Source organism: Ambystoma mexicanum, chromosome 14, assembly GCF_040938575.1.
Source record: "Ambystoma mexicanum isolate Mex_15411 chromosome 14, UKY_AmexF1_1, whole genome shotgun sequence".
Lineage (NCBI taxonomy): Eukaryota > Metazoa > Chordata > Amphibia > Caudata > Ambystomatidae > Ambystoma > Ambystoma mexicanum.
In genome coordinates this window covers 419,301,161-419,322,411 of record NC_090940.1, presented here as the reverse complement: position 1 = coordinate 419,322,411, position 21,251 = coordinate 419,301,161, and the positions used below count along the sequence as shown (strand labels likewise).

Sequence of the window (21,251 nt, the reverse complement as noted above, 5' to 3'; positions counted from 1 at the left end):
CAAGACTGAGGCGGCGAGGAGGTTATTCCAGAGGGAATCTCCTGCCGAAGAAAAAAAAATCTACCACTCACTCTCTGCTTAGAGAAACGTCTTACTTGCGCAGAGAGGTATAGCTAGAGGACCGATGGACTCTAGCGGGGAGGTATTTAGGGAGGGAAAGCTGGATGTAGCACGGTCCCAGAACGCCTTGTGGATGAGGCTCTTAAATGTGATCCTTGCAGCCATCGGGAGGCAGTGGGGAAATTTTATGGCTGGAGAGATGCGGTCCCTGATCTTGAGGCCAAGGATAAGTCTTGCAGTCCTATTCTGGATTAGTTGAAGAGGGTGGGGGGAAGCAGAGCGACAGATTGTGGAAGAGGCTGTTGCAGTAGTCCAGCCTGCAGAGAACCAGAGCTCGAGACATTGAGTTTCTGGGGGAAGGTGAGGAAAGGGTGAATGCCTCTGAGGAGGTGAAGCTGAAAGTGAGCTTTCTTGGCAAGGTCAGCGATATGGGGTGAGAAGGGGAGAGAGAGGGTAGGGAACCCAAGGAGGGCAGCCAGCGAGTAGGGGGTATGGAGGGGGGTTCCAATGAGAAGGATCTCGGTCTTACTAGCATTAAGGTAGAGATCATTGGCAGTGCACCATGCCTGAATAGCAGTCAGGCAATCGGGAATGAGAGAGGAAGGAGAGGAGGAAGAGAGGGGAAGCTTAAAGGAGAGCTGAGTGTCATCTGCATAACAGTGGAAGTTTGGAGAGAAGGTGGAAATCGAGTGGGCAAGAGGGGCAAGATAAATGTTGAAGAACCACAGCGAGAGGATCGAGCCCTGAAGGATGCTGCAAGTAGAGAGTGAGGTAGAGGAGAGAAATGGGCCCAGTTGGACCTGAGAGAGCCAATTCGACAGAAAAGAGGTCAGCCAAGTACACATTCAGTGGTGCCAAGAGTATCGGAGTCAAGTTAAGAGGGTGGCATAATTGACCGTGCCGAAGGCAGGGGACAGATCAAGGAGGATTAGAACAGAGGGAGAGCTGGAGTCAAGGTTGGGGATCGTCGTCAGGGGTGTTCAGGAGAGCAGTTTCTGGATTGCTCTGAAGCCAGACTGGTTGTCGTGGAGACAACCAGCAGATTCAGTGGGGTGGATTAGTAGGTGGATGGCCAACATCTCCAAGAATTTGCCCAAGAATGGGGTAGTAAAGATAGGGCGGTAATTAGCAGGGCAGGAAAGGTCCACAGACTGCTTTTTTAGGAGAGGTTGCACAATGGAGTGTTTAAGAGGTGATGGGAAGGTGCCAGTGGTGAAAGAGTGATTGCAGAACTCGCCCAAAGAGGGGGCAAGGTGGCAATATTGTCCTTGAAAATTCTAGAGGAGTAATTTATGGACAATACAAGAAGACATTATTTTGATATTGGAAAAAATTTGGATTTTGGTTGTTGAAGAAATGCTTCACTGGATGTTGACTGGTTGTGTGGAGGTTGGGGGAAATCTGATTAATGGAAGGAAAATGTGGAACTATGGTCTTTCCTTCCATTGACCATGTTTTCCCTTTTCTTGAAGAGCCTAATTGCCCTTTCTGGGGTTAAATGCAGAGTGCTGGAGTATATGGGATAGAATTGGGCATGTCCTTTCTTGTGTTATAGTATCTTGGGTAGGAATGGTTAAGGAGCAACCATGGGGCCATGCTTTGCCTCGTTGATCAGTGACCCAGCCCTGCCATAAGTTGTCCGCACTCAAGAGTGTGTAACAGTAGAAACCCTATTACGCCAACACTGATGCAGATGATCACCATCTCCTTGTTATAGTGGCCTTTTCAAAATGTACTAGTCCAATTGTTAACTATTATTTCTGTTGTACCAGCTCGATTTTGTCTATTGAAAGCGCATGCATACACTGTTTCAGTGTATAGGCTTGCCCATGGTTTTGTAATGTAAATCTATGTTCTCAAGAGTCTGTCTTCCAAGGTAAATTTATTGACATTTGAGAACATGTGGTTTTATACCCCTTTTTAACAATGCATTTCTGTTTCTAGGTATATGAGCAGACCTGTAATGAGTGGACCAGGCCTATATGATCCTACAACTATTATGAATGCAGACATTCTAGCATATTGTCAAAAGGAAGGATGGTGCAAATTAGCTTTTTACCTTCTGTCTTTTTTCTACTACTTATATGGGTAAGTTTGTTCCAGCTAACTCAATTTCTTCCATTTGTTATTTTATCTGTTTTCAACCACTAAAAACCTGCTCATCAACCTAGTGTTACATTATTATTTTTCTTTGTGAACTGCAAATTCATAATTACTTCCAATGCCTGAAGATTAAAACTGAATGCGGACCCTTGCTCTGTATAAGAATTAGCTTTCTCATTCAGTAGTAACTGAAGGTTTTTGCTGTTTGAAGGTATTTGTCGTGAAAATGCTATATGACTACCAATTAGAGCCTGCTAGTTGTACAGTTCTTTCTATTGGAACCGGTTTTCATTTACTCGATCACCCTTACAATTCAACCTTACAATTCACCTTTCAGATGGTTTGCCTACTTCAAGGCATATTGCTGTATTAAGATTTGTGCACATTTGTGTTTAGCATTCAACCAATTTGTCTCATTGAAATACATGCTTATAAGGTAGTATTAAGCCAGAAACTGATGCTAGACTTTCTCTGCCTCTTGAGCTGAGGGAAAGCTATACTTTTTCAGGAGGGTTGTGAATGAGTGTAGACGCTTTCAAAACCATCAATAGTACTTTTGTACCAAAATAAAATAAATCTCCAATCTAGGGTCTACAAAAATGCAAAACTTTTACTTAAACTAAAAATACACAGCCCTAATAAAATTACTAATAACCCATGCCTGTAACAGAAAATACTGAGAATGCAGACTTTGTTATAAAGGGACACTGGGTTTGAAAACGGGGTCAGAAAGGCAAAAATGTCAGTAGCAATGTCCAAGATCAATGGGATTGTTTTTAAAAAGGTAAAGAGTGGGGTTTTAAACGTCACTGGGTCCCTTTAAGGCATGCTAGGGGGACAGGATCACTTTGAAATCCTGTATTACTTCTTCTGGGGGCTCAGCATCGTTCATCCAAGCTTCTGGGAGCTTTCTGTAGCAGTGTTTTGGCATTGGGTTGGTGAGCTGACCAACAAGTTATAAGTTGTGTGTTGTAAGCAGCAATGATACCTGGCACGAAGAAGCTTGGTGCAGGCAGTGTAGCTCACAAGCTGGTCGAGGTGGGAGCCATGTCCATGACTGTTCCTTGACTTCTCGGTTGGGGAGAGACCCATTTCATGGTCTCCAAGGGCATGATTAGCCCTGTGCTTGCACTTCCAGCACAGGAAGGTATCCAGAGAGAACCTGCAGGGAGTGTCACCTCCAATAAGGCTGGGTTCCAGTGTTCAAGCAGAAGAGGGCCTAGTCCACACAACCTCTACCCCAACTTGTCCTCCTGCGAGGTTGACGAAAGGAGCTTTTCTTCTTTGAGATCATTCTTTACCCCTCTGGCAGAGGACGTTGAAATAACTATGCTGCCAACCATGTTTCAGTGAATCCTTCTGAGGGTCCAAAGATGAATTATCAAAGGGGAGGGTCTACCCCCTGGCCCCCTTAACATATAGGTGCTACAGTGGATTGGCCCACAGCAATCTTGTGGTTTTAGGGGTCCAATCCTGGCTGCCGTAACTGGCCTTTGCCTGCTGATGTCATCCCCAAAGTGACTTGTTTGAAGGAAGTGGGAAGGGGGGTCAGGAAGTTTAGGAGCCCTAGCAAAAACCAAGATGGTGAGACTCCCAGCATGGTCACAACCTCTCATCTGGGCTACTCTTACTCTGCAATCTCCTCTGTCTACTTTAAAATAATTCCAGTAATCAGCACCCTGGTATGGGAGGGTCCCTATCATGGCAGGATTATCTTTGAAGCAATTGTTCTCAGGGGACCTCCCATGAGGGTTCCTGCTCCCTAGAGAAAGGTGTTGACTCTCGTCGACGGGATCAAGGGAGGCTTCCTGGGCTGGGTCCCACATCAGTGTTGTGGGTTTACCCAGGCCAGATGGCTAATGCACACCTAGCCCTGTCATGAAGGAGTCATTGCTGCCAAGCTGACAATGACATCCAAATATGAGGCTGTATAATTGTGTAATTTCAGTAGCCACCATATTAAAAACAAATATTGCTTATATTTACATTTTAGTAACTGCCACCAGGCTGTCTGGGTTACACAATTGATATTTTGAACCAGGGGTACAGAGGGTTGAAAGACCACCTTTGCCGATTGAAAACATTTGTTACAGCTGCTGTGTTCAGGAAACATGAGGCCTTCAAACCTGCCCACCTGCCACTGCATTGCAGTTACTGGGCATGTCAGGAGATGGACCCAGCAAGATGCATGTAGCATTATGCTTTTTGGAATGCAGAATTATTAAAGTGGGAGCCCATTAGTAGATATCACTTTTAGAAACTGAATGTCCAGCGTCATTGTATTAAACATTCCAAAGACCACCGGGGCGCAGGCGAAATGGCTGTTTAAGCATTCGTCGGCAGTGTTCTGAAGATATTTCAGCCAGCAATTCAGAGTCAAGCTTGTTGGAGAAGTAACCGGCGTCAGGCAGGCCTTTTTTGGGGAAAAATCGGTGGAGATTTCCCCCCGAGCGGCACATGGAGAACGTCACCCCCTCCTCGGCCAAAACCAGTGCAGGCCCTTGAACGTGCCGGCACCCCCGCCAGACGCGTAACGCACTGAGCCAGCAGAAGGGGAAGTAAGGACAGGAGCAGAGAAGACGACTGTGCAGGAGAACAAGGCCGTCTGCCCTGTCGGGGTGGTTACGGGATGAGAAGCCAGAAAGGAGCACCGTGCAGTCCCTCTAAGCGGGAAGCCTCAGGCAGAGGGCTGGTGCCCAGCTGAGGAGCTAGAAAAATCGTGGTTCCCTCAGGAACGCAAGTGCTTGCATAGGGAGACGAGCAAATCCCGGCCGCAGGGGGCAAGCAGTTCTGGGGGCCGGGCTGTCATCCAGCTTCCTGCCCCGGCCTCCTAGTTAACTGGAAAAGTTCATCCGACTGAGCTAACGGCTTAGTTGGGAAAAGCCAACTTAGACACAGACAGGCAGTGGGATCCTTAAGCCCTCCCCAAAGTACTCGGACAACGGTGGTCAATGGACACAGGCACAAAACTTTAATGCAAACCAAGCTAGGAGGCAGCCCGCAGGGCACAAACTAAACAAAAGATCACAAAGGTACACTCACCCGGGAACATGCGCACAATTGTGGCACGCACGTGAGAAGATACCGGACCTGTACATACATAGTGGAGGCATCCAGCTCAGTGTGTTGGTGGAGAGGGGGCATGGGGACAGAGGGGCAAACAGTGCTTATCCGCCCCCCCCTTAGTCATTGGCGCGCAAGAACAGGGAGCCACTTAAAGTCAGTGAAAAAGCGGAAGCACAGATCAGAGCGCAGGCCTCTTCCCCCCCGGGACGCCAAGGGCCCATGTTCCAAAGGAGCGCCGGATCAGTAGAACACACACCCGTGCACCACCCTTCAACAACGGCGCATCCCCACAGCTGCCTCAGACGCTAGGCAAGAGAATCGAGAGACATCCACCAACGCAGGCCCCGAAGCTTGCAGTCGATTGCCAAAAGCACAGGTGAACCCTGGCGCCCATGCAGGGAAACTTAAACCCGGCAACAGCACACAAGCTTCAATAGTTCCACTGCATAAGCCCACGCATGGCATCCCAGCCCCCACAAGACCCTCCAATCATACCTGGGGCAGACAAGGAGGCCTCCACAAAAGCAGACGTGCGCGTACTGCTAGATGAAATCGGGTCCCTAAAGAGCAGCATGACAACTACGGTAAACGCCCTCCAAGAAAGGGTTCACAAAATTGAAGCGAAAGTCGAGATCCCTGAAAATGACCAGCTGTCCACCGACCTTGCGGAAATGAAATCAGATGGTCGCTTCCAGGATCTCGAGCAGAGAAGTGCGGATCTGGCAGCCAAGGTCGACGATCTCGAGCAGGGACAGGAGATCCAATATACGGATACAAGGCCTTAAAGAATCACCAAAAGAAATGCCATCGAGCTTGGAAAGACAAGTGAATGCTCTGGTCAACTCTCTTCCCTGTTCCCCTGACACCGTACCTGGAATTTGAGAGAGTGCATCAAGCAGGAGGCCCCCCCAAATGGACCAAGATCCGTACTAGCCAAATGCCATCACTACAGACACAAAGTTGAAATTGTGCAGAGAGCCAGAGAACAGGGTCACATCAACATTGAGGGGTCACGGGTCAAAATCTTTCAAGGGTCTTCTCTGGGGAGGAAGCAAACCGCGTCCTACAAGGCTTAATAGCAGGAGCAGGGGGAGTCGAAATGGAGTAACTTGCATCGTCACCAGAACCATCCAGGAACCCAATCGGCCCCTGGCCCAAGAGAGGACTTCCAAGGGCACAAGAAACAACAAGAGGTTTAACACCCCCTGAAGCCCCAGGGGCACAGGAATGTTAGGATTAAATCTCCAGGCTGTGTGGGAGGGTGGGGGGGAGAGCCCCGCCACAGACAGACATTGAACCTTACCAGACCGGGTGAATCGCCAACGGACCAAGAAGGAAGTCCGGCCTCTCCACTGACCATTTTCTTTGATCACTGGGCTGAATGGTTAAGCGCAGTTTAATGGTCCAAATGCGCCAACCAACAGCTAGCATGTTTTAGTTAAGTTTCGGGGAGTGCCCCCGTAGTGTAACCGTATGTTTTCTTTTCTAGGGTCATCTACAGTTTTAAGGGGAAACTATTTTGTATGTTTTCCTGGGGGGATATGGGGGCGAGGGGGGACCCGAGGGGAAAATACTCAAGCAAAGGGATAAGTAGAGGGTCAAACATTGGGGAATTCCTGCAGGTAGTACCTCCAAGCAAATTGGGGAGCAGCGCACACGTAGCATACCTACAAAGAGGCTACAGTCCATAGGCATCAACAACCTTAAACACAAGCAAGCAAACACAGGGGCGATAGACGCAGTGACACATGACTCATCACACCGCAGGGACATCGCAAATGACTTCGTACGGGTAGGGTCACTAAACGTGAAAGGCCTTAACTCGCCCCAAAAGAGATCAATGTTGATGAAGGCATTTACACAGTCCAACCTAGATAAACTCTTTGTGCAAGAATCCAAATTTCAGAGTGGAGAAGAAATCGCCCGAAAGGGCGGGCAACTGGGAGGAGCCATTTGGGCATCAGGCCCGGTCAAAAAGAGGGGAAGGCATGTTGTATCACGCATCCTTAGGGTTGCAAATCATACACACTCACAAGAACCCAGGCGGAAGGTACCTAGTAATAAATGGAACCATCCGAACGAGGGAAGTCGCACTGTGCTCAGCGTATGCACCAAACAGCCAGCAAATCACGTTCAGCAGAAAGCTTTTCGCTTTTCTAGAAGTGGGGAGAACAGGGGCCTTGGTTTGTGGAGATGACGTCAACATGGTGATGGACCCGGCTTTGGACTAGGTTTCATAAAGGGTGGGAGCTGTCCCACCCCAGGAGAAAGGGTAATTCCAACACCTTATTCAGGAATTTTTCTTGGTAAACACATGGGGAGCACATCACCCACAAACAAAGCATACACATTCTATTCTCCCCCCACATCGAACATTTACTTGCATAGATTATATCTTTCTGGAGGCAGCATTTGAACACGACATCAAGCGAGTTTCCGTTGAATTGGTGGGCTGGTCAGACCATGACATGACTCCCATTGATCTCGATTTAGGCCCAAGCATAAAAACGGACAAAAGGTGGATCTGTAATTACACACTTTTTAAAGACTGAGCCTTCAGGGAATCTATAGACACCAAAATTAGGGAATTCTTTAAACAAAATGATATAGGCGACCCCTCTCGAGTGACCGTGTGGGAAGCGGCCAAAGCAGGGAACATTCATGAAGAAAACTATACTCCTGTGGGAAACCTGCCTGAAGGGGAAAAATAAGGAACGAAGAAGCTGCCTTGTCCGGGGGAATTGGGGATGCAGTAAAGACGCTAGCAGAAATAAGAGCTCAGACAGGAACTGAAAGCAGTGTGGAGCGGGAGGGCCAGGCCTCTAGATAAGGTGCGTATGAGGCCTTTTTACGCATTAAAATCTTGTAAATACTACAGCTTTATTATTTTCCTGTGTACATTTACACACTAGTTTAGAGCAGAGGGTAGTGCAAAGGTCCGGTTACTTGACAGGAACCAGAAAGCTTCTTTTGATTTTTAGCTACTTGGATGTAATAAAAAAAAAAAAAACTGCATACTGTGATTAAAAGGAATAGTTTATTTCCATTCAACTTCTGCTCTGTTGATGGAGCAAGCGTAAGCATTGTGCATAGTTCTTTTCCTAGCATTTTAGGATTGTATAATTAATAACTTGGAAAACCAAGTTGCAGTTCAGAATTCATCTTTTGTAACAAATGATGCTTTTTTTTCCCTAGTGAAAGCAAACCAGTATTGCATAGTTGTATTTTTCAGAGTTCCTGTGCTGTGTGCATAATCATGCGAGGCGGATCAATTTTACACTTATAATTTAGTTTACACTCTAATTTTAAAAACAGTGTGTAAAATGAGTATGCACAGTCTAGTTTACATCCATTCAACCTTGCAGTCAATGGGGTACATTATTATAAATGGTCAGTGGCAGTAGAGTCTTTGCTCAAGGGTGAGTGATTGTCATTACACCAATCACGGGTGTTCTAGCCTCTCAAATATTCAAGACTACAATTAAAACATCCAAAATCTGACTCTGTAGGAAGTGCAAGCACTGTTCAGAAACAAACAAATGAAAGTTACATGTGTAATTGAAATAGAAACTCAGCAAAACCTGTCCCTGTGATAATCCAGATAGGTATTTAACTTTCTGTAGCACTTCATACATGGTTCGTCCAACATCTAAGTAATGTGATTATTATACCTCTGTCAATCCTCAGTTTACCGACCTCTGAAGGATAATGGCCAATAATATAGCTCAGCCAGTTGAGCGCTCATTGCTGCAATCTCTGCTTGGTCTGTAGGTTCGAATCCCGGCAAGGCCAACTCAGCCTTTATCCTTTCGAGGTCGATAAACGAGTACCGACTTCGGTTTGGTGATAATTGTGATAAATATGTTCTATGTACAGTGCTTTGCCAAAAGCGCTGTATAAATAACCATTTGACCATGAGATTAGATATAGCATTTAGCATGAAGTCCTTGCCTCTCTGCACTGTTGTATCATAACATTGGCATACCATTAGGTAGTAATAGCTCCAGGAAATTAGGACTTTCATTAAACATCAAAAGACCATTCTGCTACCGAACCTCAAAACGCACAATACAACGTGTTTGCTTTACTATGTAATTGGCTAAGTTTTTGTGTTTTCAACATTTCAATATATACGGGAGGGATCAAACGGCCAGACCTTAGATAAATAATGAAAGGTGTATTCTGTCACAATGCACAAAGCTGCCACATAGTAATGAAACGTAATTTTTACTCTCTTGAATCCACATTTACTCTCAGTTTAAAAGTGGGGAGTGAAATTCTCACCTCAAAATCTTATCTGGGGCACTGGGGAGGGCGTTCACTCACCTCCGGTACGTCAAACAATAATTCTGCGAAAAAGGGGATAAAGCCCACACCCTACTAACAGCTAGAAGGCAGAGATCTGAGAGAGCGTTTTATAAAATAAATACCATGGCGGGGACAACACTGGTCAATCCTGCTGAAATTACCACCCGCTTCGCCCAGTTCTACGAAAGACTGTTTCTGATGTTTGTTAATCTGCTTAGAATCACATGCTGTGCATAGGTCCGACATCCAGTGGCCACTGCGGAGTATTGCATTTTGTTTTTCGTAGTCGAAAAGGGGACGTCGACAAGGCGTGTCTTAAACACTATCCCTATAGTGACGTGCGTTGTACCCACAATCCCTCACGCGTCGAGGTCCCTCAGATTGTTTTTTTCCGCCCAGCTTCTGGTCGCCTTCACGCGGAGCTCCTCGAGAGACATTGCAACTCCTCGACCTTTGGTCGTTTTTTTCTCATAATATTAATAATCCCTCCCTCGACGCAGTTGTAAGCTGTTCTCCGCCGAAAAGAATCTTCGACGGAGGGTCGAGCGGAGGAAATCCTTCGGCGCTGCCGAACACGTGGCCTGGCCTCGCAGGCCATATACAGTAGGGAGAGTGGGGTCGTGGGACATCTCTGGGTCTTTTCTGAGAATGCCTTTCCCTTTCCCCTTCCTTTCCCTTGGGGTGCTTATCGCGATTTATTGCCTCGGCTATGGAGAGGACACCATTTAGGTTTTGCCCGCTTTGCAAAGGCAAATTTACTTGGAAGGACAAGCATTCACGGGGTAACCGCTGCTTGCCCCTCGATCACAAGGAGGAAGGTTGCGCGGCTTGTCGGCTTCTTAAGCCTAAAACTCTAAAAGACCGTAGGGTTAAAAGGTGGGCGGCCTACGCGATGTCGAAGGCCGAAGGTTCACCCGCCGCTGCTACCACCGACAGTGACGAGGAACGCGATAACACGACCTCCGCTATGGAAGTCGAAACCCCCTCTAAGGAGCGCTTGCGCGCTTCGTCGTCTGTCCCCGGCCCCGACGGGCTCGGCTCACGCCCTGCTTATGGGGATGAACACCCCGGCGACACTGACGCACACAAAGACTCACATAAGCACACAACCCACGGCTCTTCTTCGTCTAAGACGAAAAGAGCTTCGGCGCCCAAGGAGACGCAGGTTCCACCGGCGGCCTCCTCGGACCGTTCGGGTTCGAAGCCCCTCTCGCAACCGCAGCCGCGACCAGCGACTGGGCTTTCGGCAAATAAGGGCGCCGCCCCCAAACCATCGGCCGGCGCGCATCAACAGAAGGCGCATACCGCCGTAGAGCGTTCGACACCCATAGCGTCGAAAACGCAAGCTTCCGCCGACAAACGAGTCGCCGACAAACGAGTCGCCGAAAGCTTGGCGAGGATCGCTGTAGCCGACGCCCAGAAGCGTACGCCGAAGAACACGTCGAGCGCTACGCATAAGTCGAAAGACACGCCGAAAAAGCCAGAAGAAAGGCAGGGACTACCCCCTTCAGTCGGGGGGTCACCCAGCACACCTGAAGGTTTTTCGGAGGGCGACTGGACACTTTCCTCGACGCTTTGGGAGAGGTCGAGCCATTTCCAGCTAGATGACTCTATTTTTCCCCCGCCAGACCGCTCTGGGGTACCCCATGAAACCATGGAAAGACTCCACCTCTGTATGGAGAGGATGGAAAGGTTTATGAATACCCAGACCTCTCAAACTCCCAAGAGGACTAGAGAAGGGCCTCAGGAGGACCCCAGGGCCAAATATCCGAGGCTAGTCGATCCCCAGGTGGACACAGCCTCAGACTTCCATAACGTATACAACCTCACTGGGGAGGAAGAATACTTGGAGGAGGAGGATGTTTTCATGGACGATGAAGAAGGACAGAACCAGGAGGAATGTCTGGGAGACAGGCCAGACATTATAGAAGAAGGCTTCCGAGAAGACACTGAAGAAGGACCTTCGCACCCCTGGCAATCCCCATCAGTATATTCCGACACTGATGTCCTAAACCTAAATCCTCCTGACAATTCACCGGTTAGGAACACGTCTCCAATTGACGATCAGCCCACTTTCAATGCACTGTTGCGCAGAGCAGCAGCACATTTCGAACTGGACACTGGGGAGCTCTCTCCAGAATTAGACTTTGTGGAAAAAGTAATTAAAGAGAAACCCCCGGTCAGCCAAACCATTCCCCTCCTAGCTTCAGTGAAGAGAAGAATCATCCCTTCGCTGGCCACTCCCGCATTGATCAGAGGGGTCAATCCGAGAATTGAAAAACGTTTCACTCCTTCTCCCTCAGACCCGCTCTACATTAGGGGACATTCCATTCCGGATTCCCTAGTAGTATCTAATACTAGAAAGAGGGCAGGGGTACCACTTTCCACCAGTGAGGCACCCCCTGACAAGGAGGGCAAAAATCTATATGCCCTTGCAAAAAGAGTAACTTCCTCGGCTGCCTTCTCAGCAAGAATTGCGAACAACAATTCTTTGCTTGCTAGCTATGCAGACGCGCAGTGGGCCAAACTGCGCAAGGACGCCGAGGAAGCACCGGAGCCTTTACGTACACGCCTACTTTCAACTATTGGCGAAGGAACCCAGGTGAACCAGAGCATTGTAAAGAACTCTCTGGACGCGGCAGAAACAGCGGGACGTTCCCTGGTGCAGGGAATACTCCTAAAACGCCATGTATGGCTGCGCAACTCAGGGTTTAAACCGGAGACACAGGCGTCTTTAATAAATAAACCTGTGGAAGACTCTAACCTCTTCGGAAAAGCGGTGGATGAAGCTCTAGAGATGGCTAAAAAAGAGTTCGATACTATCAAGACTCTTGACCAAATCTCTAAGCCCACTGCCAGACGCGGCTATGGCAACAAACGCTTTTTTCGTGGCCAACGCCAACAACAACGTCAGCATCAACAATACCCTGCCACCAATTACCAGACCAATAGTGGGCAGTACAGCCAAAGAGGCCAACGCCGGGGTAAAGGGAGAGGTCGGGGATCCACCCCCAGAGGCTCCCAGGCCCCCAACAACTCCAAGTGACGCGAAGATTCGCGTCCCCTCCCATGCAACACCGGTCGGGGGCCGGATAACATCCTTTCTTCCTGCATGGGAGGAGATAACGTCAGACCGTTGGGTACTTTCCACCGTAGCCCACGGATACTGTATCGAATTCAACAGTTCCCCATCCTACAGACCCCCGAGGGGACGTCGCATGACACCGGAACATCTTGCCATCCTTCTCCAAGAAGTACAACTACTGCTGGAAAAAGGAGCCATAGAGGTCGTGCCTCTATCTCAGGTAACGGAAGGTATTTATTCAGTGTACTTCCTTGTACCCAAAAAGGATCTAACCATGCGCCCTGTATTAGATCTGCGCCCAGCGAACAAGTTTATCAAACCCCAAAAGTTTCGTATGGTAACCTTACAGGAAGTAATCCCACTGCTTTCTCAGGGAGATTACATGACAACATTGGACATGAAAGATGCATACTTTCATATTTTAATGTTGCCAGCGCACAGAAAATACCTCAGGTTCATGATAGAGGGCAAACACTACCAGTTCAAAGTGCTACCCTTCGGCATAGCATCAGCACCAAGGGTATTCACGAAGGTGCTGGCAGTGGCAGCGGCCCACCTGCGCAGGTTGTCCATCCCAGTTTACCCTTACCTCGACGACTGGCTCATAACATCATAACAGGGGATTCTTACGAAACATGCTTCTCCAATACCCAAAAGACAGTAGACCTTTTGTTCCAGTTGGGCTTCTCCATCAACGAAAAGAAGTCCAGTTTAGACCCCAGTCAAATCAAGCAATTCCTAGGGGCTCTAATTCAAACAAAGGACGGCCTCGTCTTCCCCTCCAAAGAGAGGGTCCAAAACATGCTGTTTCAAATCCCTCAATATGTGACCGGTCGAGAGGTGACGGTACGCAAAGCAATGCGCTTGCTAGGAATGATGGCGTCGTGTATTTATTTGGTACCTCACGCGCGCCTGCGCATGCGCCCAATGCAAGAGTGGCTCAACAGCCAGTGGTGTCAGGCCAGCGGACTATGGGAGGATCTAGTTGTGGTCTCGCAAGCCTTGGTTCTCTCGCTACGGTGGTGGACAAAGGAAAACATGGAAAAAGGGAAACCCTTTGCCACACCCGCGGCGGAAGCCACTCTAACCACAGACTCATCCTTCACAGGATGGGGGGCGCACCTATCCCATCAGACTGCTCACGGAGTGTGGACTCCGAACGTAGCATCCAAACACATAAATCTACTGGAGCTACTAGCTGTGTTCAAGGCGCTAAGAGCCTTCCAGGAACACCTACAAGGCAAAACAGTAATGGTCCTTACAGACAGCACCACAGCCATGTACTACATCAACAAGCAAGGGGGCACCCACTCTCCAGGCCTGTCCAAGCTGGCCCAGAATATATGGAAGTGGGCTCTCAAACAGGACATGTTCCTACTATCACTACATGTACCCGGGGAACTCAATCTGCTGGCAGACAGTCTCAGCAGGGATTTCCCCCTGCCCGAAGAGTACGAATGGCGCCTGCACGAAGACATCGTCTTCGACGTCTTCACACAATGGGGATTCCCAGAAATAGACCTGTTCGCAACCCTGGAAAACTCACAATGCCTAAGTTACGCCTCCAGGTACCCCCAGAACCAATCCAAGGGGAACGGTCTGTCGATGCAATGGTCAGGGAAATTTGTTTACGCTTTTCCCCCGACTCCCCTTCTCAACAAAGTGGTGCACAAGATGCACCAGGAACAAGTGACCATGATACTAGTGGCCCCAATGTGGGCACGACAACCATGGTTCGCTCACTTGATGGAGATGTCTCTATCCCCCCCAGTAAAACTCCCCTGCCCGTACAACATGCTGTCTCAGGACAAGGGCAGGACTCTGCATCCATGCCCCCAGAACATGAACTTAGCAGCTTGGCTCCTGAGATCATAGAGTTCGGACATCTCCAACTCCCGCAAAGATGCATGGACATCCTCAGGGAAGCCAGAAAACCGAACACTCGCCACTGCTATTCTAGCAAGTGGAAAAGATTTGTCATCTGGTGCAGGAGTAAAAGCATCAACCCTATTGACTGCTCTCCCACACATGTGGTCCTATACCTGACCCACCTATTGGATTCAGGTCTAGTGTTTAACTCCATTAAAGTCCACCTAGCTGCACTTTCTGCATACACCACTTCCCAACTCAAAGTGTTGTGGTGGAGGATCCCTGTTATTAAAGCCTTCATGGAGGGAGTAAAGAGAATACACCCCCCGATAGCTGACCCAGCTCCCGGATGGGACCTTAATGTGGTACTTACCAGACTCATGGGCTCTCCATTCGAACCCATGCACAAAGCATCTCTTAAACACCTCACGCTTAAGTCTGCTTTTTTAATAGCTATCACCTCCATCAGGAGAGTAAGTGAACTTCAGGCTCTTTCTATTCTAGACCCCTTCGTTACAGTTCACAAAGATAAAGTGGTTCTACGCACTCACCCTAGGTTTGCTCCGAAATTTATTTCTAAATTCCACTTAAACCAATCTATAGAACTACCAACGTTCTTTCAAAATCCTTCCAATTTGGGAGAAAGGACTCTGCACACACTAGATGTACGCAGAGCGGTCATGTTCTACATGGAAAGAACCAGACCACTGAGGAAGACTAATCAGTTCTTCGTCTCGGTGGCAGCAGGAAGAGAAGGAGATGCGGTTTCAAAATCCACTATTTCTAGATGGATTGATCAATGCATCACTCTCTGCTATACTCTTGCTAAGAGAGAACTGCCCTTTAGGCCAAGAGCGCACTCTACTCGAGGCACGGGGGCATCCATAGCATTCATTGCAAATGTTCCCCTTGAGTCCATCTGCAAAGCGGCTACCTGGAGTTCGGTGCACACCTTTACAAAACACTACTGTCTAGATACACACTCTAGATCTGACTCCCAGGTGGGACAGGCAGTATTACGACACCTTTTCTCTACTGTTCCTTCTCATAACCCACCGCCAACTCCGGGTACTGCTCGCTAGTCTATGCACAGCATGTGATTCTAAGCAGATTAACAAACATCAGAAGAGAATGCATTACTTACCGTAAAAGCATTTCTGATGGTTGTATCTGCTTAGATTCACATGCGCCCACCCTTCCTCCCCGCTCGGATGGAAGGAACATAGACTTCCTTTATATATCTCTCTTTTCTGTACTCACTCACGTCTAGAAGGCTCCCTCAGGGCAGAAAAATACAAACAGAGGGACCTCGACGCGTGAGGGATTGTGGGTACAACGCACGTCACTATAGGGATAGTGTTTCAGACACGCCTTGTCGACGTCCCCTTTTCGACTACGAAAAACAAAATGCAATACTCCGCAGTGACCACTGGATGTCGGACCTATGCACAGCATGTGAATCTAAGCAGATACAACCATCAGAAATGCTTTTACGGTAAGTAATGCATTCTCATACTTCCAGCTGCACGTCCTCCCAAGAAAGCATTGACAAATTCTTAGAAAATTCGGCATTTGCACCACTGCAAACCCCAGACTTGGACAAACTGAGCACACCTATAATAACAGAGGAAGTTGACGCTGCCATCTCCAAGTTAAAAGCTGGATCCACGCCAGGACAGGATGGCTTCACCCCCACTTTTTATAAAAACCTTTAAGGGTGCTAGAACGCCCTTCTTGACCCTCCTATTTAATGATATCATGGAAACTGGGCAGGCCCCAGTATCTTTTACAGAGGCTAGAATAATTGAACTCCTCAAAGAAGGTAGAGACCGGCTTGAGTGCAGTTCATACAGGCCACTTTCCCTGTTGAACGTCGATGCCAAGATCTATGCTAGCATCCTCACCAGTAGGTTAAGCGAAGTGTTGCTGATGCTCGTACACAACAACCAGGTTGGCCATGTAAAAGGGCGACGGAGATCAGACAACGTACGTAAAACCTTAAATCTAAAAGTGCCAATTGACAACCGGAACTCAGACCCCACCCTGGTCTTGGTGGACGCAGAAAAAGCATTTGACAGGGCGGAGTGGCAGTTCATGCTCCAAGTCTTGTAGAAAGCTAACCTAGGGGCTCACTGGATAATGGGGGCAGAAGCTCTGTTCCAACACAAGGGCAAAGGTCGTACTTAACGGTATGGCATCTCTCCCCTGAGACGAGGGACTAGGCATGGCTGCTCCCTATCTCCCCTGGTCCACCACTTTGGATAGAAATGAAAAGGGACATCCAAAAAGGGGCAAAACTGCGACTCTCATGGGTAGAGAGGTTCATGACCGTTAAAATGAATGTGCCGCTACGGCTTCTCTTCCTGTTCCAGCCTCTCCCGGCGACCCTTACAGACTCATTCCATGAGGAGATCAAGCACACTCTGATGGCTTTCCTATGGGAAGGAAAAAGGCCCCATATTGCCTACAAACCTGATTCTCCCAAAAAACAAAGGGGCATGGCATACCCAAATTATTCTGAGTATTATAGAGCAGCTCAATTTTAGGTGCTTTAAGACCATCTCAAGGAAACTGATCATAAGCAATGAGTCCATCTGGAAAATGGTTACTTGTCACGTTGGGAGAAAGGCTCTGGGTCCCTCAGAAAACATTGACGCGAATAGTGCGTGAACACCCGATCCTAGCGGTGTTGTGGGCCCTTTGGAAAAGGAAACCAGACATGGTATGATATGGCATTTATAACGCGCCTATACACAAGTGTTTCAGGGCGTGATGAGGCAAGGGAGGGGGAACAGAGGGAAGATAGAGACAATGATCTTACTAGGCCAGATGACATTGAAATTGCGCAAGTGCAGGGGCGGAGGGGAAGGGGGAAAAGTGCGGGTGCAGGGGGGAGAGGCTGTGCAGTACATAGGCTAATAGTAAAATAAATAAAGACAATAAATAAATAGTGTGGCCAGCTGGTGGCAAGTGCAAGGGTAAGTACAGACAAACTGGTATCAAGTGCTGGTAGGGGGCTGCAACTGGCGGGGAGGGGACCTGGGCCTGAGATCAGAGGATGGCCAGGTAACCAGTGCAGTTTCAGTTTCAGCCGGAAGAACATCAGGGGAGAGGAGGAGAGAAAGCAGAAGCAAAGAGGAAGGTCTTGAGGTGCTTCCGGAACCAGAGATAGTTCTCCTCAAGTTTCAGAGAGGCAGAGAGGCTATTGTAGAGGGAGGACCCAGCAGAAGAAAGATCTTCCACCAACTTGTTGCTTGGAGAAGCGACTGACCCGGAGGGAGTTAGAGGCGAATGAGCGAAGAGCTCGAGGAGGAAGATATTTAGGAAGAGAGAGTAGAAGGTATAGAGGCCCCAGGCCCGAAGGCCTTGTGGACAATGCAGAGGGTTTTTAATTTAATCCTCGCAGCCACTGGGAGCGGAGCCAGTGCAAATATTTCAGTCCTGGAGAGATACGATCCCTGAGCTTGAGGCCAAGGACAAGTCTTGCAGTCCTGTTTTGGATGAGTTGCAGAGAGTAGAGGCAGGCAGATTTGGAAAGAGGCTGTTGCAGTAGTCCAGCCTGGAGAGAACCAGAGCTCTGGAGACGGTGAGCTTCTGGGGGACGGGGGTGGGGGGAGGAGAGGAGGAATATATCTGAGGAGGTAAAGCTGGTAGTGTGACTTCTAAGAGACATCAGAGATGTGAGGAGAGAAGGAAAGTGTGGAGTCGAAGATGACTCCAAGATTTTTTACCTTACAGGTGGGAGCAGGAAGAGGGCCGGGCAGAAAGTGACAGGAAAGGAGGGAGCAGGTGAGCCCATGAGGAGAATCTCGGGCTTACTGGCATTAAGGCAGAGAACATTGGCAGCACACCACTCCTGGATAGCAGACAGTCCGAGATGAGAGAAGAGGTGGCGGAAGGGAGCTTGAAAATGAGTGGTCATACGCATAGCGGTGAAAGTTGGGGCAGAGAGCAGCAATGTGGTGGGCAAGAAGTGCCAGGTATTGGCTGAACAGCCAGGGAGAGAGGTTAGACCCCTGGGGAACACCACAGGTAAGATGGAAGAGAGGAAGGACCCAAGTTGGATCTGGCAGGGTCGATCGGAAAGGAAAGACGCCAGCCAAGCCAGAGCCTGATCAGTGATGCGTGGGTTATCATATAGATGGTTGAGCAGGATGGCATGGTTGACTGTGTCAAAGGCAGAAGAGAGATCAAGTAGGATGAGGACACAGGGGTGTTGGAATCGATGTTGGAGAGCAGGTCTTCAGATGTTCAGGAGAGCAGTTTCCGTGCTTCTGGCAAGCTCTGAAGCCAGACTGGTCATGGGGCAACCAACAGATTGAGTGTGAGGATTAGCTGGGAGATGGCCAGCTTTTCCAGTAGTTTGCCCAGGAAAGGAGTGATGGAGATTGGGCGATAGTTAGCCAGGCAGGAAGGGTTGGCAGAGGGTTTCTTAAGAAGAGTACACAAGGGAGTGCTTCAGTGGGGAAGGGAGACTCCAGTGGCAAAGGAGTGGTTCCAGAAGTCAGCCAGGGCAGGAGCCAGGGTGTCAATGTGGTCCTTGATGGTTTGGGAGGAGCAGGGGTGAACCTGTTTTTGACGAGATTTTCATAGATCTGACTTGTCTAGAAACCTTGTCAGGGGAGGCAGGAGAGGTGGCCGAAGAAGGGCCAGAGGAGGAGCCGGAAGTAAAGGGAGGAGGGGGTAGAGGAAGAGAGAGAGGGCGGGATGTCCTGAGTTTTAGAGATGAAATGAGAAGCCAGGGATGTGCAGAGAGCCTGGGAGGGGACAGGAGATGTAGAGACTACAGCAGGATTGGCCAACTCCTTGCAGATTTTAAAGAGTTCGGCCGAGTTGTTAGATGCTGCAGAGACGTGGACTTGGATGTGGGCTCTCTTCTTGCTGCGGACAGAGAGCCAGTATTGCCTTTGGAGCAGGCGGCAGGCCAGTTTGCCAGAGGATGCACCGGTAGCACGCCATTTCCTCTCAGCCACCCTGCACTTGCGTTTAAGGGTGACGAGGTCTGAGTCATGCCAAGAGTTGCACTTGGCTTTGGGCTTCAAGACGATCCTCATGACGGGCAAGAACATCGAGAGCATCAGATATAGCAGAGTGGAGCATGGAAAGGGCCGTGTCAGGGTGTGAGTCAGCCAAGGGAGGAGAGGGGGGAGTGAGAAAGTGGTGGCAAAAGCCTCAACTGACACACGCTTCATGGGTCGGATAACTGAGGAGGTAGGTGGCAGTGCTGAAGTTGGCTTGGCCTGACGGTAGGGAGTGTGAGCTGGGAGGAAAGGAGAAAGTAATCACTCCAGGAGAGAGGAGTGGTGAGAGTGATAGAAAGGGGAAGGTCTGAAGAGATCAGAACATCCAGAGTGCGCCCTGCAGAGTGACTCAGCCCAGAGGGGAGAATAGAGAGTGAGAGTCGCAGAGGTTTGCGTAAGAGTCCAGAGGAAGGACAGGAAGCATCCTGGTGGATGTTGGTCTCCAAGAAGGAGGAGTTGAGTGGTCGAGGCCAAGAAGGAAGAGGAGAGCTCCTCCCACTCAGAGAGCCTGCAGACGAGGCATTTGAAAGATTAGTAGGCCTGCGTAGGGTATCACTACATAAAATGCCGAACAAAAATATCGCTGTAGATATGGCAGTTTGGTTCGCCATAGGTGATATTTTTGTTGGGGATATTATGTGGGAGCGGGGTTTGCGGATGTGTCCCCCGCACATAACAAAATGATGCAGAGGTTGTGGGGTTGTCCTCTGCAGGGTCCATGTGTGAATTTTGCCAGCAAAATATGGTGATATTTTTGCAGCGGAATTAACACATGGAATCTTGCATAGGAATCGCAGAGGCAGGAATCCACTAAGGGAAGATCAGGGCTACACCCCCTCCAGAACGGTTGGATATGGGCGTGAAGAGGATCTTGTAGCCATCAGGGAGGAGAGTGTCAAAGTTTGTGACAGAGCTGGCCGTGAACCATGTCTCGGTGAGACCGTTGAGGTCAAGTTCCTCCAGGAGGCAGCAGATGTCAGAGGAGTGTTTGACAGCTGAGCAAGAGTTTAGAGTGGCAATATGGAGAAGGTTGCCATCCTTGAAAGACTTCCGGGGAGCTGTTCAAATCAGCGGTACGCCCTGCAGAGGTGTAGAAGTCCGAGTGGGGCAGAGGAGGAAGGAGCAGAAGGTAGCCAAGGAGGAGGAAGCAGGGGGAGGCGAGGAAGCCGTGGAGGGGAGAGAGGGGACAGCAGGAGAAGAAAGGAAATTGATGAGGTGCGGGAAGCATCTATCAAAGAGGAGAAGGTTGGCTTGAGGGCCTTGGACCAAGACAGTACTGTTCCAGTAAACCTTAATGAGGACCTTAGAGGAGTGGAAGGAGGCCAGGAGGGCCTCCCACCGGGTGCCACCATTAATGGGAGAAGAAGAGAAATGAGAGAGCACAGAGACCATGTTAGGACAGTTTTTCTGAAGTCCAGTTAAGGGCCTAGTAAAACCATTCAACTGAGGCAGTACAAGACTCCACTCTTAGTATAAGACTGTACCACCTGAGTACATGGTAGCGTAGGCAGAGCAGCCAGGCTTATCTTAGGAGGGAGAGAGGGCAGTAGAGACAGTACAAGTGAAAATTGTAATACAAATGATCCAAAGAAACACTGAAACACTATGTATTATAAGATAAAGGATTTATTTAAATACAAGTAGGCCCAGATAAATCTAGGGGTTAAGTAAATACTGAAACATTATATGAAATCACAATATAAAACACAACACTATACTTGAAAGTACACAGACCCAAG

General features: G+C 48.9%; 1 protein-coding gene across 2 annotated transcripts in view; it reads left to right on the top strand.

Annotated features, from left to right (window-relative positions):
* Positions 1–21,251, top strand: part of CNIH1 (cornichon family member 1) — a 236,682-nt gene that overhangs the window by 156,193 nt on the left and 59,238 nt on the right. For both annotated transcript variants that reach the window (XM_069637592.1, XM_069637591.1), the window contains one exon: positions 2,005–2,148. In XM_069637592.1, coding sequence (XP_069493693.1) covers positions 2,005–2,148 — 144 coding nt within the window. The remainder of the gene's footprint in view (positions 1–2,004; positions 2,149–21,251) is intronic.